An 18,807-nucleotide genomic window follows, 5' to 3' on the forward strand; every position below is an offset into this window, starting at 1 on the left:
ATGCAATATGATAAAAAAACCATCTTGTTATCCTCGATGGCAATGATACAATACGTGCCTTGCTGCCCCTTCTGTCTCTGGGAAAGGACGCCGCAAGATCGAACCCAAAGCTAAGCACTTCTCCCATGGCAAGAACAACCAATCCAGTAGGCCAAACCAAACTGATAATTCGAAGAGACTTGCAAAGATAACCAATCATACATAAAAGAATTCAGAGAAGATTCAAATATTATTCATAGATAGACTGGATCATAAACCCACAATTCATCGGTCTCAACAGACACACCGCAAAAGGAAGATTACATCGAATAGATCTCCACGAGAGAGGGGGAGAACATTGTATTGAGATCCAAAAAGAGAGAAGAGGCCATCTAGCTACTAACTATGGACCCGTAGGTCTGAAGTAAACTACTCACACTTCATCAGAGGGGCTTGGATGATGATGTAGAAGCCCTCCGTGATCGATGCCCCCTCCGGCGGAGCTCCGGAACAGGCCCCAAGATGGGATCTCGTGGATACAGAAAGTTGCGGCGATGGAATTAGGCTTTTGGCTCCATATCTGATCATTTGGGGGTACGTGGATATATATAGGAGGAAGAAGTACGTCGGTGGAGCAACATGGGGCCCATGAGGGTGGAGGGCGCACCTGGGGGGCAGGCGTGCCCCCTACCTCGTGGCCTCCTGTTAATTGGCTTGACGTAGGGTCCAAGTCTCCTGAGTTGTATTCGGTGAGAAAATCACGTTCCTGAAGGTTTCATTCCGTTTGGACTCCGTTTGATATTATTTTTCTTTGAAACCCTAAAACAGGCAAAAACAACAATTCTGGGCTGGGCCTCCGGTTAATAGGTTAGTCCCAAAAATAATATAAAAATGGATAATAAAGCCCAATAATGTCCAAAACAGTAGATAATATAGCATGGAGCAATCAAAAATTATAGATACATTGGAGACGTATCACTCTCCTCATCTTTTTCATCCAATGAGCTCACAGTTTCATCAACTTCTTCTTCCATAGATTCCTGCAAAATATTAGTCTCTTATTGGACAACGGGGACTTTCTCAATAAGCGCATTAATATAGGAATTATATTCATAATTATCATATCAATATTTTAGGATAGCTAAATTTTCATGCCTATAAACATCATCATCAAAAGCTTCATACTTTTCAAACAAAGATTCAATTTCATAAGCACCCTTAAAAGCAACAAATTCTTCTATTTGTTCCACATCATAGTAATCATATATACCATTAGCATAAGAAGCTAAGGTTTCATTATCATTAAATTGGCATGAAAAGGGAAGGTGTGGAGCCTTCCTTCTAGAGCAACAGGTATAATCATAACTCAAGCATACTTGCCGAGCATACCACTTCAATATATAAATTTGATCCCATAATAGTTTCCCTTTTTGTGTCAAGCGATAATCTCTAAAGTATTCACGTTGATCGAACGTTACTCCCATTACCAAATTGAATGGGGTTTTCTCAGGATTATCAAAGTAGTACATAATTTCTGTCACATAACGAGCATCGAGGGTTTTATGAGGTTCCTCATCTCCATGAGTAGCAAGTACACCAAATTTTTTTGGTATTTCGTGTTCCATATCCATAACTAAAGATAAAGAACAACTAAGAACAGCAAATAAAAATTACTTAGTGATAAAGCAAACAAGCACACATGAGAATATTCACCCCACGCTATTGCTCCCGGCAACGGCGCCAGAAAAATGTCTTGATAACCCACAAGTATAGGGGATCGCAACAGTTTTTGATAAGTAAGAGTGTTGAACCCAACGAGGAGCTAAAGGTAGAACAAATATCCCCTCAAGTTCTATTGACCACCGATACAACTCTACGCACGCTTGACGTTCGCTTTACCTAGAACAAGTATGAAGCTAGAAGTACTTTGTAGGTGTTGTTGGATAGGTTTGCAAGATAATAAAGATTACGTAAATAAAAAGTAGGGGCTGTTTAAGTAAATACACAATAAATTAAATATAGAGAGTGTGGAAAAGTGGTGGTAGGAGTTGCGAAATTGCCCCTAAGCAATTGACTACTTTACTAGACCAATAGCAAGTTTTATGTGGGAGAGGCCACTGCTAGCATGTCATCCCTGACTTGGAATTCTATGCACTTATGATTGGAACTATTAGCAAGCATCCGCAACTAATAACGTTCATTAAGGTAAAACCCAACCATAGCATTAAGATATATTGGTCCCCCTTCAATCCCGTATGCATCAATTTCTATGCTAGGTTGAAGCTTCTGTCACTCTTGCCCTCCAATACATAGTCCTATCAACATACAACTAACCCTAGGGTGTGATCCACGCGCGCGCTCATATGATGGGCACCAAAGGACAGCAACATAACCACAAGAAAATTAAATCAATCATAGCAATTCATCAACCACCGATAGGACAACAAAAATCTACTCAGACATCATAGGATGGCAACACATCATTGGATAATAATATGAAGCATAAAGCACCATGTTCAAGTAGAGGGTACAGCGGTTTGCGGGAGAGTGGACCGCTGTAGATAGAGGAGGGAAGGTGATGGAGATGTTGGTGAAGATGGTGGAGGTGTTGGTGTAGTTCGCGGTGATGATGATGATGATGGCCACGGCAGTGTTCCGGCGCCATCGGAAGAGAAGGGGAGAGGGGGCCCCTTCGTCTTCTTCTTCCTTGACCTCCTCCCTAGATGGGAGAAGGGTTTCCCCTCTGGTCCTTGGCCTCCATGGCATGGGAGGGGCGAGAGCCCCTCCGAGATTGGATATGTCTCTCTGTCTCTCTCTGTTTCTGCGTTTTGTTCTGCTGCCCTTTCACCGTTTCGTATATATATGGAGATCCGTAACTCCGATTGGACCGAAACCTTCACCGTGATTTTTTACCAAAAAATAGCTTTCTTGCAGCCGAAGAAGGGCATCAACCGCCTTACGGGTGGACCACGAGGGTCAGGGGAGCACCCCCTACCTCGTGCCCACCTCGGACACCGTTTCACATTGATCTTTCTCTCAGATTTTCCAAATATTCCAAAAATAAGCTCCATTCATTTTTATCCCGTTTGGATTCCGTTTGATATGGATATTCTACGAAACATAAAACATGCAACAGACAGGAACTGGCACTGGGCACTGGATCAATATGTTAGTCCCAAAAATAATATAAAAAGTTGGCAAAAGTATATGAAAGTTGTAGAATATTGGCATGGAACAATAAAAAATTATAGATACGACGGAGACGTATCAGTTAACATTCTAAAAAATTACTTTGTATGCAACATGTTCTACGCATTTGATGTATGTATAGTACAAATCAGACGATAGAGAAGGAATTTTCTCATGTACCTTTTTGCCATATCCGTGATCTTTGGTAAAGAGTAGATACTCCTCTTTGTTGTCTTCATGGGTTTCAATGTGAAAACCATATTTATGGATATCTCAATAACTAATCAGGGCACGTGAAGAATCGGGATACAATAAAGCATCCTCAATTGTCACCTGTGTACTACATGGGAGGGTGAATATGGCATGTCCAGTACCAAAAATCATTGTATCGCGTCCAACAATAGTTAGAATATCTCCATTCATCTTTTTTAGAGTTTGGAAATATTTCATCTCCCTCAGTATGGAGATTGTGGCACCATTGTCCAGAAGGCATAATTCCTCTTCCATCGGATTGTCCCTATAGAGAACTATATCAAATAATTTTCAATAAGAAAACCTCATGTTAATACATAGAATACAATCTTATTATATCAAATGTGCTGATACAATACAATATACAGACAACTACAAACTTATGCTCTTATTACATCACAAATGGGCATAATTAAGTGGATCACTAAGGAGATTGAGGGACTAGTCGAAGTCGCCAAACATGTTGTTTGCGGTGTACTCAATCAACATGTTCTCTGTTTCAGCAGGATCCTCAGGCAGATAAGGAATCATGGTGTTGCTCGGTCCAGGAGGAAAATCTTGTGAACCACCAGCTCCTTTTACGCTACGCGGATGAAGGTTGAAGTTGGCTTCAAACCTTTTCCCCTGAGGTGCTTTGCGTCCCTGAGATTGCTGGTACAGCATAACCATATGCTTGGGCATTGTGCACTTTTCAGTAGAATGCGTGTAACATCCGCACTTGTTGCAAAGCTTAGATTTATCAAACCTGGACTTTGAAGTGTCTTTTCCCTTGCCTGGATTTCTGGATCTCCTGTTCCCATTGCGCTTTTGCCTATGCTCGAAATTGGATTGTTTAACCCAAAAGGTACCATCAAACTTTTGTCTATTCACGGCATTCAGATGAACTTCAGGTAAAGATTGTGCCCCAACTGGGTGCTGAGAGCCATTCTTAGAGAGTAGCTCATCATGTTTTTCAGCCTAAAGTAACATGTGAATAAGCTCAGAATAGACAGTGTAGTTACGAGCACGGTATTGCTGTTGGAGGATCCTATCTGAAGGGAGCATAGTAGACACAATTTTCTCTATCTTCTCCCCCTCAGTAGGTTCCTTCTCACAAAAGCACAGTTTGGAACATATCTTATGAACAACATGATTGTACTCACCAATGGACTTGAAATCCTGAAGACGGAGATGAGACCAATCATGGAGTGCTTCTGGCAGGACTGTTGCCTTCTGCTGTTCATACCTTGTTTTGAGGGTCAGAAACAAAGTACTAGGAGATTCCTCCTATAAATACTCAGACTTGAGATCTGGATGAATATGGTGCCATATGATGAATAAAGCAGCATAGTTATGTTGTTCTGTCAGGGGCGTGGCTCCAGCCGGGAGAGGAGTCTCAGGGGGATGGATTGCACGTGCTATCCCACAAGACACAAGACTGATCTTGATGTCCATAGCCCATGTAGGGTAGTTGTGGCCATTGAAGGCAATCTCCTCAAACTCTTTGTCGGTCATCTTTGCCTCCATGAGGAACCATAGATAATTAATTTACGGGTGATAAATTAAAAACCATCATGGTTGAGTAATAAGAATGCAAAAATTTGATACTCAAGTGAAAACTTGAAAAATTATCAACCTCAATTGTGTGAACATAACACATTGAAGATCACTTAGATCTCGTAGTAATAGGCCACATTGCTATTACCTTATGTATGCTACAATTTAAATATTAGGAATACACGTTGGAGGTAATCGTTTGTCTTTTGATGAAACATAGACCTCACAATAAGAGGGGATAGTCTGCAAATGAGCAGTAGATCCCAGCTCATTACCTTATGATTCCAAATATAATGAGAGAGAAATGTTCGGAAATTTGCAAGTTTGATATGCGAGAGAATATGGCAATCACAAAAACATGTTCAAGAGAATTTGATATGTGGTAAACACATGGAAATGTCATTCTTCCCAGATGAAATCCGGTACTTTATTTATATTCAATCCATTGCATAATATAAACACACTAATAATTACACAAGTCCTAACCTAGATTAAATCTAAAACTGGACTAGAATGTAAGTAGCAGTCAAACTAGGTACTAAATAGTACTAAACATAGTCTAAAACAGCACCAATACAATAATTAGTACTAATATTTAACTAAAAATAGAGAAAAAATAAAATAAAAAATGAATCCTGAAGGGGGCAGGCCAAGCGCTTGGTCCTGGGTCGTCACGGCCTTTGGCCAACCCATCCGCGGCTCCACCACATAAGAGAGAGAGGGCAGGGGAGGATAAGGGTCAGATAATCTGACACCCTCACCCCCTTGCTCGATCCCAACCTCCTATACGGGGGCGCCGACGATTGGAGTGGCCGCCGCAGCCCCTCGCGATTTCGATGGTCACCGGTGCAGCACCGACGAGCCGTCCTCGTCCAGAGAAGAGTCGACGACAATGGGGTTCGAGCGAGCTCTGTGTGGCGCCGCGCTGGTGAGGCCAAGGCTCGCTGGAGCCCACGAACGGGGGCAGTGCTACTTGTGAGCTGCGTTGGAATTTCCTCGAAGAGGAGGGAATGATGCAATACAATAAAGATAAGTATTTCTCTCAGTTATGAAACAAGGTTATCAATCCAGTAGGAGAACGAACCAACACTATGTAAACAACGCCTGCACACAAACAACAAATACTTGCAACCCAACACATAGAGGGGTTGTCAATCCCTCAACGTTATTGAGATATATTAAATTGTATAGGATTTGATAAATAGATATAACTGAAATACAAAATAAAATAAATAAAATAAATTGCAGCAAGGTAATTTTGGTTTTAATATATGATAGAAAATAGACCTGGGGGCCATAGTTTTCACTAGAGGCTTCTCTCGAGAAAATAGTATATGATGGGTAAACAAATTACTGTGGGCAATTGATAGAAGAATAATAATTATGAAGATATCCAAGGCAATGATCATGTATATAGGCATCATGTCCAAGATTACTAGAACGAAACGATTCTGCATCTACTACTATTAGTCCACACATCGACCGCTATCCAGCATGCATCTAGTGTATTAAGTTCATGGAAAAACGGAGTGATGCATTAAGAAAGATGGCATGATGTAGATAAGATAAACTCACGTATGAATAAACCCCATCTTGTTACCCTTAATAGCAATGATACATGCATGTCATGTCCCCTTCTATCACTGGGATTGAGCACCGCAAGATCGAACCCATCACAAAGCACCTCTTACCATGGCAAGATAAAATCAATGTAGTTGGCCAAACCAAACCAATAAATCGAAGAAGAAATACAAGGCTATAACAATCATGCATAAAAGAGTTCATAGAAAACTCAAATAATATTGATGGATAAATCTGATAATAAACTCACAATTCATCAGATCCCAACAAACACACCGCAAAAAATCATTACATCAAATAGGTCTCCAAGAATATCGACGAGAACATTGTATTGAAGATCAAAAAGAGATAAGAACCCCTCCATGATCGTTGCCCCCTCCGGCAAAGTGCTGGAAAAGGCCTCTAGATTGGATCTCGTGGTTCTCGAACTTGTGGCAGCGGAAAAAGTATTTCGTGGACTCCCCTGTGGGTTTTAGGATTTTAGAGTATTTATAGAGACGGAGGTAGGTCAAACGGAGCCATGTGGGCCTCACTACCCACCAGGGTGTGATTGCTTGTATCTGCGTTGGTATTTCCCTGAAGATGAAAGGATGGTGCAACACAACAACGGTAAGTATTCCCCTCAGTTGTGAAACCAAGGTTATCAGTCCAGTAGGAGAACCAAGCAACACTATGTAAACAACACCTGCACACAAACAACAAATACTTGCAACCCAACGTGTAAGAGGGGTCGGCAATCCCTCCTCGGTATTGAGATTGATTAAATTGTATGAGATTTGATAAATAGATCTAGCAAAAACACAAAATAAAATAAATAAAGAAAAAATGCATCAAGGTATTTTGGGGTTTTAATATGATAGGAAATAGACTCGGGGGTCATAGATTTCACTAGAGGCTTCTCTCGAGAAAATAGCATACGGTGGGTAAACAAATTACTGTTGGGCAATTGACAGAAGAGCAAATAATTATGATGATATCCAAGGCAATGATCATGTATATAGGCGTCACGTCCAATATTAGTAGACCGACCCCTATCTGCATATACTACTATTACTTCAAACATCGACCGCTATCCAGCATGCATCTAGTGTATTAAGTTAATGGAAAAGCGGAGTAATGCAATAGGAATGATGACATGATGTAGACAAGATCTATTCATGTAGGAATATAGCCCATCCTTTTATCCTTAATGGAGACGATACATGCGTGTCGTGTCTCCTTCTGTCATTGAGATTGAGCACCGCAAGATCGGACCCATCACAAAGCACCTCTTCCCATGGCAAGAAAAATCAATCTAGTTGGCCAAACCAAACCAAAGTTTCAGAGAAGAAATACGAGGCTATAAAAATCATGCATAAAATAGTTTGACAAATAATCAAATAATATTCATGGATAGATCTGATCATAAACTCACAATTCATTGGATCCCAACAAACACACCGCAAAAAATCGTTACATCAAATAGATCTCCAAGAACATCGAGGGGAACATTGTATTGAGGATCAAAAAGAGAGAAGAAACCATCTAGCTACTACCTACAGACTCGTAGGTCTGTGGTAAACTACTCACGCATCATCGGAGGCGCAAGGGTGATGATGAAGAACCCCTCCGTGATCGTTGACCCCTCCGGTAGAGTACCGAAAAAGGCCTCTAGATTGGATCTCATGGTTCTGGAACTTGCGGCGGCTGGAATAGTATTTCATCGACTCCCCTAGGGTTTTGAGGATTTTAGCGTATTTATAGAGGTGGATGGGAGTGGAGAAGATTCCCGTGATGTCCACTACCCACCAGGTCACACTTGGGCCTTCTGGCGCGCCATGGTGCCCGATACGTCTCCAATGTATCTATAATTTTTTATTCTTCCATGCTATTACATTATCTATTTTGGATGTTTAATGGGCTTTAATATGCACTTTTATATTATTTTTGGGACTAACCTATTAACCGAAGGCCCAGTGCAAAATGTTGTTTTTTGCCTATTTCAGTGTTTCACATAAAAGGAATATCAAATGGAATCCAAACGGAACGAAACCTTTGCGAGGATCTTTCTTGGAACAAACATCACCTAGGAGACTTGGAGTACAAGTCTGGAAGTCCGCGAAGCTTCCACGAGGCAGGTGGTGCGCTCCCACCCTCGTGGGCCCCACGGAGCTCCACCGACCTACTTTTTTCGCCTATATATACTCTTATACCCTGAAAACATCCAGGAGAGCCACAAAACCACTTTTCCATCGCCGCAACCTTCTGTACCCGTGAGATCCCAACTGGGGGCCTTTTCCGGCAATCTGCCAGAGGGGGATTCGATCACGGAGGGCTTCTACATCAATACCGTAGCCTCTCCGATGATGTGCAAGTAGTTTACCACAGACCTTCGGGTCCATAGTTATTAGCTAGATGGCTTCTTCTCTCTTTTTGGTTCTCGATACAAAGTTCTCCTTGATGTTCTTGGAGACCTATTCGATGGAATACTTTTTTGCAGTGTGTTTGCCGAGATCCGGTGAATTGTGGGTTTATGATCAAGATTATCTATGAACAATATTTGATTCTTATTTGAATTCTTATATGCATGATTTGATATCTTTGCAAGTCTCTTCGAATTATCGGTTTAGTTTAGCCTACTAGATTGATCTTTCTTGCAATGGGAGAAGTGCTTAGCTTTGGGTTCAATCTTGCGGTGTCCTTTCCCAGTGACAGCAGGGGCAGCAAGGCACATATTGTATTGTTGCCATCGAGGATAAAAAGATGGGGTTTATATCATATTGCTTGAGTTTACCCCTCTACATCATGTCATCTTGCCTAATGTGTTACTCGGTTCTTATGAACTTAATACTCTAGATGCATGCTGGATAGCGGTCGATGTGTGGAGTAATAGTAGTATATGCAGAATCGTTTTGGTCTACTTGACACGGACGTGATGCCTATGTTCATGATCATGCCTAGATATTCTCATAACTATGCGCTTTTCTATCAATTGCTCGGCAGTAATTTGTTCACCCACCATAATATATGCTATCATGAGAGAAGCCACTAGTGAAACCTATGGCCCCCGGATCTACTTTACATCATATAAGTTTTCGATCTATAATTCTAGTTTACTATTTATTTTGCAATCTTTATTTTCCAATCTATACAACAAAAATACCAAAAATATTTATCTTATTATCTTTATCAGATCTCACTTTTGCAAGTGGTCGTGAAGGGATTGACAACCCCTTTATCGCGTTGGTTGCAAGGTTCTTGATTGTTTGTGCAGGTACTAGGCGACTTGCGTGTAGTCTCCTACTGGATTGATACCTTGGTTCTCAAAAACGGAGGGAAATACTTACGCTACTTGCTGCATCACCCTTTCCTCTTCAAGGGAAAACCAACGCATGCTCAAGAGGTAGCAACAAGAATTTCTGGCGCCGTTGCCGGGGAGATCTACGCTCAAGTCAAGGCATACTAAGTACCCATCACAAACTCTTATCCCTCACATTACATTATTTGCCATTCGTCTCTCGTTTTCCTCTCCCCCACTTCACCTTTGCCGTTTTATTCGCCCTTTTTCGTTCGCCTCTTTTCACTTGCTTCTTGTTTGCTTGTGTGTTGGATTGATTGTTTGTCACGATGGCTCAAGATAATACTAAATTATGTGACTTTCCCAATACCAACAACAATGATTTTATTAGCACCCCGATTGCTTCTATTACAGTTTGTCATGATTTTATTAACAACAATGATTCTTTGTTTGTTATTGATATTTTGCAAAGCAAAAAACAAGCAGAAAAGAACAACTGGCACTGGGCACTATATCAATAGGTTAGTCCCAAAAAATATGTAAAGTTGCTAGTAAAAGAATGTAAAGCATCCAAGGTTGATAATATAACAGTATGAAACAATAAAAATTATAGATACATTAGAGACGTATCGGGGCGCGCCAGAGGCCCCTGACGCGCCCTGGTGCCTAGTGGCCCACTGTCCCATCTTCTCATGGCCTCCAGAAGCTTGCAGAGTCTCTTCTTGCCAGAAAAAAAATCTATGAAAAGTTTCATAGCATTTGGACTTTGTTTGGTATTGATATTCTGCAAAGTAAAAAAATAAGCAAAAACGGCAACTGGCACTAAGTTAATAGGTTAGTTCTAAAAAATGGTATAAAGTTGCTAGTAAATGTGTATAAAACATCCAGGATTGATAACATAATACCATGGAACAATAAAAAAATTATAGATACGTTGGAGACGTATCAGGTGGCGGCCTGGACAAGGTCGATAGCGGTGACGGCGCGCCCGAAGAGGCACCCGAAGCGCCATTCCGCCCGGCTACTCGACCCCGTGGCCATGTCCCGCTGAGGCGGGGCGGTAGTGTCGACGCCCTCCATCCCGGCTCCGAGGCAGATGACGTCGGAGGCTCCGGTTGGCACGGAGATGAAGGCAAGCGCCTCCTGCTCGTCCACGATGGTGCGCATCGATACGGAGACATAGCCGGGCGGGCCGGTGGACTCGGCGGCGGGCATCGGCGTCGACGACACGAGCCACTTGGCCGGCGGAGGAAGGGGTGGAGTCGGAGACCCGGGAGGCACGGCAGCGGCCCCGTGCACCATGGGGGCACTCGGTCCGGCCACAAGCCATGGGTCAAGCCCCTTGTTCACCAACAGCGTGGTGTGCAGCAGCGCCGAGGCCGTGTCCGTGGGCGTGGGGAGCACCAGGAGCGGCGCGTCCGGCGACACCATGGCCGCGTCCAACAGTGCAGTGACCACGACGTCGAGCGGCGCAATGGCTGAAGCGACGGACGGCCTGCATCCTGCAACGAAAGTGCCGGAGTCCACCAACACCATGGTAGCGAAGAAGGTAGCGACAACCATCCTCGCGAATCAGGCGGAGAAAGAAGGAAATGAGGCCGGACATCTCACCAGCAAGCCCCGATCTCTTCGTCTTCTCTCTTCTTCGCTCTTTGGTAGAGTTCTACAGGTTGGGGCCAACTCCACCGCGTGACCCCATCCTGTCCGGCCCCGTCCTTTGGGGTAAAAGGGACAAATCAGACGGCCCAGCGCGTGGGAGCAAACAGACTTTTGTCCGTTTTCTGTCCGCTTTCGACCCATCCCCGGCCCCAAGTTTGCGCTGATTTTGGGGTGAAACAGCGCGTGGACGCGCGGGACGCGTGCGCTTGTCCTCCCCTGGCCCGCCTGTCGGTGGCACAAAGCAAACCCCCCCCCCCACGCCCCATTTGGTGCCATTTCCCCCAAACCCTCCCACGTCCCTCCCGCCGCCCCCTCCCTCCCCGTCCATGGCCAACGCCTAGCCGAATTTCGGCGGCCTGGCCGTCGACCCACCCGGAAAGGTGAAGAAGAAGGCGGCCAAGGCGCCAAGGAAGCCGCGGTCGGGGTGCACGCCGGAGGAGATCGCCAAGTTGGACGCGGAATCTGCGAAGAGGAGGAGCCGGAGAGCGGTCGTCAAGGTTAATGCCGCCGCGGCCAAGTTCGCCGCCGAGTGCGATGCAATGGAGGCCGTGCGGCGCAAGGCCGCGGTCGACGAGAAGGAGGACATTGTCAACAAAGCGCACGCCCTCCTCATGCTTGGCATGTGTCGTCCAGCCGGTTTCCCTGCAGCGGCCGTCGGCCCGGCGAGCACAGGCTCGTCGGTCGCCCGACCTCCGCACTGCCAGTCACCAACGCCGCGGACCACGTCCATGTCGCCCGGCTTTCCCCCGCCAAGGCACAACGCCTAGACCTGTTTCTCGGGGTCGCCGGACATTGGCGTGATCGCGTCGTCCATCCCACGCCCCTCGGCCGTCATCGACCTCAACGTCACGCCTGGGTCTAGCAGCGGCAGCCGGCCGCCGTCCGTCGAGATGCAAAGAAAGCATGCACGGCCACCATTTACGGGCACCATGCCGCCGCCCCGCATCTTGTTCGACGGAATGCCAACACCAACGCCACTGGTTGACGACCCCTTCTACAACCAGTTCATGGAGGATGTGATCTTCGAGGGTGGGCATGACTGTGCCTACGATCCCTGACGAGACCCAAAGTCAGGATGGCCGCGCCCAGTACGTTGCCGATGAAGAGGCCGGCGACCGTGCTGACTACGACCATGGTGACTCGTGGCATGAAGACGATGACATCTATTGCGAAGGAGATGGGGATGAAGAGGAAGTCAATGACATTGATATTGGTGGCGAGCCATTGTTCATCGACGAGCTCACCCAGAGAGCGGAAGCACAAAAGAGGAGGAAGAGCATTCGCACGGGTTCATATACACAAGACGAGGACAAGTTGATTTGCCAATGTTGGATGGAGATTAGCCAAGATCCGAAGACCGGCGCGCAACAAAAGGGCCTTGTTTTTTGGACGGGAGTCCACAAAACATTTCATGAAAGGAAGATGTTTGAGCCCTATCAAATTACAAGCAACCGTGGCATCACCTCGATTCAAAAGAGGTGGTTGTTCATCCAACAAGAGTGTAACAAGTATTGCACCGCATTTGAGAGCGTTGAAGCACGGCCCGTGAGTGGTCTCGGCGTTGGGGACATGGTATGATCTCCTTCCTAGTCCTTTCCTTGCTACGACCATGAGACTTCGGCCTTGTATATGTTTGCATGTTCAATTGTTGTTGATCATGTGGTGTAGGCATTTCAATCTTTGGAAGCATTCAAGGCCCGGCACAATGACAAGCCATTCACTCTTACGCATTGTTGGACAATCATCAACAATTGACCTAAGTTCAAGGATCAATACCGTGAACTCCAAAGGAAGAGAGGCCAGAAGACGGCCAAGTTCGCCGGAGGTGGAGATGGCGAGGCATTGAAGAGGCCGAGAGGCAAGACCAACTCCAAGGTGGACGACATACGCGATGCCTCATCCATGGCCTTGCGTGAGACTTTGCATGGCATGATGTCTCAAAAGGATGTGAGGGACGAGAAGAAGCGGCAAAGTAAGGACGAACAAATGAAGCAACACCTAGAGCTTCAAAGAAAGAAGCTTGAGATGGAGGAGGCGGCCAAGAGGAGGAAGATGGACATGGAGGAGGCATCCCGACAAAGGCAGCTCGACATCGAGGCCGCCAATGTCTCGGCCAGGCAGAGGCAGCTCGACATCGAGGCCACCAATGCCGCAACCAAAGCAAAGGAGGTGGGCCTTGCGATCATGAGCGTGGACTTGTCCAAGATGAGTGAGAAGACGAGGAGCTGGTTCGAGGCCAGCCAGAAGGAGATATTCGATGCTGACGGCCTGAACTAGGTCGTCCGATCGGCCGTGGCCGTTTTTTTTGAAGGTTGGCATGGGTGCCACCCGCCCGCTGGCTGTGTGCCGGCGAGAAAAACATTCATTTTAGAGGCTGGCTGTGTTGCCGGCTGCTGTCTGTGTTGTCGGCGAGGACAAGTATTCATTTTGGAGGCTGGCTGTGTTGCCGGCGATGAACGTGTAAGCCGCTGGTTCTGTTGCCGGCGTGAACTAGGGCCGCTGGCCTGAACTAGGACTTAACATTTGAAACGTTGTTGTCTTTTTAAAATGAAGGCGGACAAGATGAGGCAAACAGATGCGGTCGCGCGCTGGACGCACGGTCACCGCATCTCAGGACACGCCCGAACACGACTTTATCGTCCTACCCAAAAGAACAAAATCCGGTCAAATCAGACGTCCGTTTGGGATCATGCGAGTTGGCTTGATAACGTGTTTGAGAAAAATTAAATATTTGTCTCTGTCCATAGTTACAGGAGCCTTTCATACGATCCGACAACGGTTGGGCAAGTGGAGATTTTTCGCGTTTAACACATGTAAGCGCGAAAAGATTCCCGCGCCCGAGTCGCCCAACAGCGATCACGAGAGATCCGGAGCGCAGCGGCCGACCTGCTCCGTAGCCTCGCGAGTCTCCATTCCCTCGGTTTCCCAGTCGCCACCCTCGAAACCGCGAGGCTCCAAGTCAACAGTCCCACACTCCCACACGCCACACGCCTCCGCGCTCCCCGACCACCGTCATGCCACTCCCGTCCACCCCACTCCACCGCCGCCTCCTCCCGCTCCTCCTCGCCGCCGTCGCCTGCACGGGGCCGCCCGGCGCCGCGTCCAAGCCCGCGCTGCTCGAGCCCTGTGCCTCCGCCACGACCTGCCCCGCGCTGCTCTCCTACACCCTCCACGCCGACCTCAAGCTCGCCGACCTGGCCGCGCTGTTCGCGGCCGACCCGCTCGCCATCCTGGCCGCCAACGCCATCGACTTCGCCGTGCCGGGCCCGGCCGGCCGCATCCTCCCGGCCGGCCTCGCGCTGCGCGTGCCGGTCCCCTGCGCCTGCTCCGGCGGCGTCAGCAGGGCCACCACCGCCCGCTACGTCTCCCGCCCGGGCGACACGCTCGGCTCCATCGCCTCGCGCGTCTACGGCGGCCTCACCTCCCCGGACTGGATCAGGGACTCCAACGGCGGCCTCACCGCCCCCGACGGCGCCGTCGACGCCGGGACCGTGCTGCTCGTGCCGCTGCACTGCGCGTGCTTCGGCGGGGCGGACAACGGGGTGCCCGCCGTGTACCTCACGTACGTGGTGGCCAGAGGGGACACCGTGCCCGCCATCGCGAAGACGTACCACACCACGGCCACCGACGTGATGAGCGTCAACGACTTGGCCACCGCCGACGTCGCCGCCGGGGACATCCTCGTGCTCCCGCTGCCAGGTGAGTCGTTTGCGTTGCCTCTTCTTGGAGATCCGGTAAATTTTGGTTTTGTTTGTTCTGCTTTGGTGAGAGACCTGACAGCACTGCACGTACGCACTCTTGGTTGGTTGGTCAGATCCGATGTTTGCAGACAAAATTAGTCGGTGAACATTTATCGTTTACTCACGCACTCTTGGTGAGACGGATGGAACAAACGTTGTACTATTAGCAATCTAGCTCTAGTCTCTAGACTAATCTATCATCAGTGTCCATGAACAACTGGATGTTTGCACTTCAAAGTTCAAACTTAGTTTGGTTTGGCGGTAATGCAACGTTTTGACAACCAAGTCTGCCGGATTCAGAAACAGACATACGTATGAGCCATTTTAAATGCCCCATACTGAATCTCGAACAAAAAATCCCCGTAGTTGCCCTCGAATAGCAAACAACTGAACGTATGAAGTTTTGCAGAAGTAAACAATTCAGAGCTCTGACTGACAGTTTTTCCTGTCATTTTGTTCATCATGTTACCCCAATGGAGATTGATAAAATTATGCGCTATGCAAACCTCATCTGTCTTTTCTGAAGAACGCGAGGACAAAATTGGATCCATCACTATTCCCAGATGCTCTGTCAGATCATGGGCTAACAGGACGAGGATGGCACCGATTATTAACCAATGACTAGTTACCATACTTACTACGTAGTCGGCAAACAGGACGACGATATGCATCTTGTTCTCGTCTCCAATCTTGTCATTGCAACTTACCCTACCATCTGCTGCCTACTGACAATCTGACACCCTTCCATTTTCGTGTCCCTGTGCAGCGTGCACCTCGTCGTTCCCCACGTTCACGTCCGACTACGGGCTGGCCGTGGCGAACGGGACCTACGCAGTGACTGCCGACCGGTGCGTCCAGTGCAGCTGTGGTCCGGCCAACTTGGAGTAGGCACCATCGTGGACCTGCCTTCGTTCGATGATCTTTTTTACAAGTTTTATTACTGACGCCGTCGCTCGCTCCTCGCCGCAGGCTGTTCTGCGTGCCGGCGCCGCTGGCGGACGCGGCGTGCTCCAGCATGCAGTGCGGCAACAGCAGCATGATGCTCGGCAACTTCACCCTCGTCATGACCGGCGCCGGCTGCAGCGTCACCTCCTGCGGCTACGGCGGCTACGCCAACGGCACCATCCTCACCACGTAACAATCCAGCGCCATATCACCCAATTTCATCTCGTTCTGCAATTCATGGACAGCTCTGTTTCATCCTAGCTAGATCTTTGCACCTTTCAGGTTAACAACGGCGCTCAAGCCCCTGTGCCCAGGTACGCACGCGAGTTTTCTTGCCGCCGATCTCCATCCGTTTGCCGTAGCTGTAGCTGCTACTCCATGGATACGGAGGTGCCGGTTGTTTGCTCACAATTTGTGCCGTTCTCGCGTGCAGTCCCGCACCAGTTCCCGCCGCTGATCCCGCCGCCGACGTCGTCCTTCTTCGAGACGTATCTCGGCCCTTCACCGGCGCCGATGCCGTCGGAGGGGGGGATCAAGAGTCCGACGATGGCTGGGACGGCACCAACGGCCAGCCCGGACGCCGTCGCCGGTGCTCCTCCCACGGGCCGGCACTTCAGCGGCGTCTTCAGAGTGCTCGCGCTCTGCCTTGTCACCAACGTGCTGTGGTAACCGAGCATCCACGAGGGATGATCGAGCAGCCGAACGTAAATCGACGGCTAGCTTCCATTCGAGTTATTCTTTTTGTACAGGAGCAGCCGGCTGCTGTGCTGGGGCTGCGTTGTGCCAAAATATTGTTGCTGCTCATCTCATTTGTGGTTCCCCTGTAAAATTGAAAGCAATCTAGATGAATTCTCTGCAGCACAAAGCAAGAATGCATCCACGCGAGTGTGCGCCCAGTTGGTCTGATTCTACCAAGAAAATGGCTCTCAAACTAGACTTCCGAACATTCTTTTTAACAAAAAAAAACGTTCTATGGTATTTTCCATTATATTAAATAGTATATACAAAGCATCCAAAAACTAATAAAACAAAAATCAATACAAAATAAAGCCTGAAGTTTAACCAATGCCAGCATTTGGGAGCATCATGATCATAATTTTGAGTTTTTAGCTGAGATGTTCTCTAATCCACTCCTTAAATTTGGTCGAATGCTTATATTTGATCATGCGGATGAGGAGTAGGGCCTTTCTGAATAATATTCTCCAAGAAGCCACCGTAGGAGACGTACAGTGGAAAATCCTCGAGTCTTTGTGCATCCAGATGTGCCAGCATCTCATGATGATGATGCTAAATGCAAAACTTAAAAGAAAATTTTATATCTAGGCATAACAACACTTTTCCACCTGATTAGCTACATTTCAGTCAGCTGACTTTTCAGTTTTGGGTCAGTCAATTTTGAGTGAAGGAAGGAGAAGGAATGGCCTCGCCGGTGAGAAGGAAGGGGCTCGCCGCCATCACCCCTTTATCTATCTTAGGGTTTGTCGTGGTTCTAAGACTGACAGTAGAATGGGGGTAGGTATGAGGAGGCAAGATCCCAGCTATGGTGAAGTTGTACACACAAGATTTACGAGTTCGGGCCCTTCACGGTGGAAGTAAAAGCCCTACGTCTCGGTGCCCGGAGGCGGTCGACTGGATTATATGAGTGTGGTATTACAGGGATGCGAACCCTTGTCCCTGAGGAGGGGGGTGACTTATATAGAGTTCGCCAGACCCCTCCCGCCCTCAGTTACATAGGGTTTAAGGTACATAAAGATGGGGCGTTTCTGGTAGCGCCAGCAATAAAGTGACATAAATGACCATTAAGTCTACAGAGTAAACGTTCGACCGTTGCTATACAGAGTGGCTTTAGGTCTTCTGATCGTCGAGTGATCATTGTCATGGTCGAGTGACACTGAGTCTTCCGAGTGGAACGTTTCTGGTCGAGTGGATGATGGTATCCCTTGAATACTTCTAGATTTAGGGTGATGTCCTAGTGGAGGGTGTCTAGGTCAGGCATATGACCCTACCCTAGCTACATAGCTTCATCATTAGCCCCTGAATGGTTCAAGGTTTGGGTGGAGAAGGATTTGAAAATACCTCCGACTCAATTCTTGCGCTTCGGAAGCGTCTTACTGAGATCAAATGACCAATCACGATGACTTCAACTTCTTTTTCAGTCGCCTTGATCCATTTTTAGTTTGTCGAGTGAACTTTTATTGAAAAGCTTCGAGTGTTGATATGGGAAAAAAATCTTCCGTTTGACAGGTTGCTCTGCTGCTTGTGGATCCTGCGGGATTTGAATGTCGGGAAGCGCGCGGGGTGGAGGAGGCCGTAGTAATCGGAGAAGATTAGGCGGGGGCGCCTCGATTCCTGCGCCACCTTTTTCGCCACGTACTGCGCGCGCGACTATTGCGGGATTTGACGGGATTACTTGGACCCACAAGGCAGCCACTCGGGAGAAGACCTCATATAAGGCGACGTGGCTGGGATTTCTGCACAGTCACTACTAGGGAAAAGCCTATACACAGAATTTTACCAGTAGCGCTGTACAAAATCAAGCGCTGCTGCTACTTAGTAGCAGCGCGCGTAAATAAACTGCGCTACTGCTATGACTTTAGCAGTAGTGCGTACTAGCGAAAAGCGCTGCTGCTACGTTTGAACTGGGCGCAC

The 18,807-nt window shown here is 47.4% G+C and overlaps 1 protein-coding gene across 1 annotated transcript; it reads left to right on the forward strand.

Annotated features, from left to right (window-relative positions):
* The first annotated feature begins 14,312 nt into the window (after positions 1-14,312).
* On the forward strand, positions 14,313-17,089 carry LOC125556146 (lysM domain-containing GPI-anchored protein LYP4). The gene is made up of 5 exons (XM_048718930.2): positions 14,313-15,172; positions 15,980-16,097; positions 16,183-16,347; positions 16,441-16,472; positions 16,592-17,089. Exons 1-5 carry the CDS (start codon positions 14,488-14,490, stop codon positions 16,825-16,827), a joined length of 1,236 nt encoding a protein of 411 aa, XP_048574887.1. The 5' UTR covers positions 14,313-14,487; the 3' UTR covers positions 16,828-17,089.
* Positions 17,090-18,807: the final 1,718 nt, after the last annotated feature.

Source organism: Triticum urartu, chromosome 5A (assembly GCF_056163025.1).
Source record: "Triticum urartu cultivar PI428250 chromosome 5A, HENAU_Tu73, whole genome shotgun sequence".
NCBI lineage: Eukaryota > Viridiplantae > Streptophyta > Magnoliopsida > Poales > Poaceae > Triticum > Triticum urartu.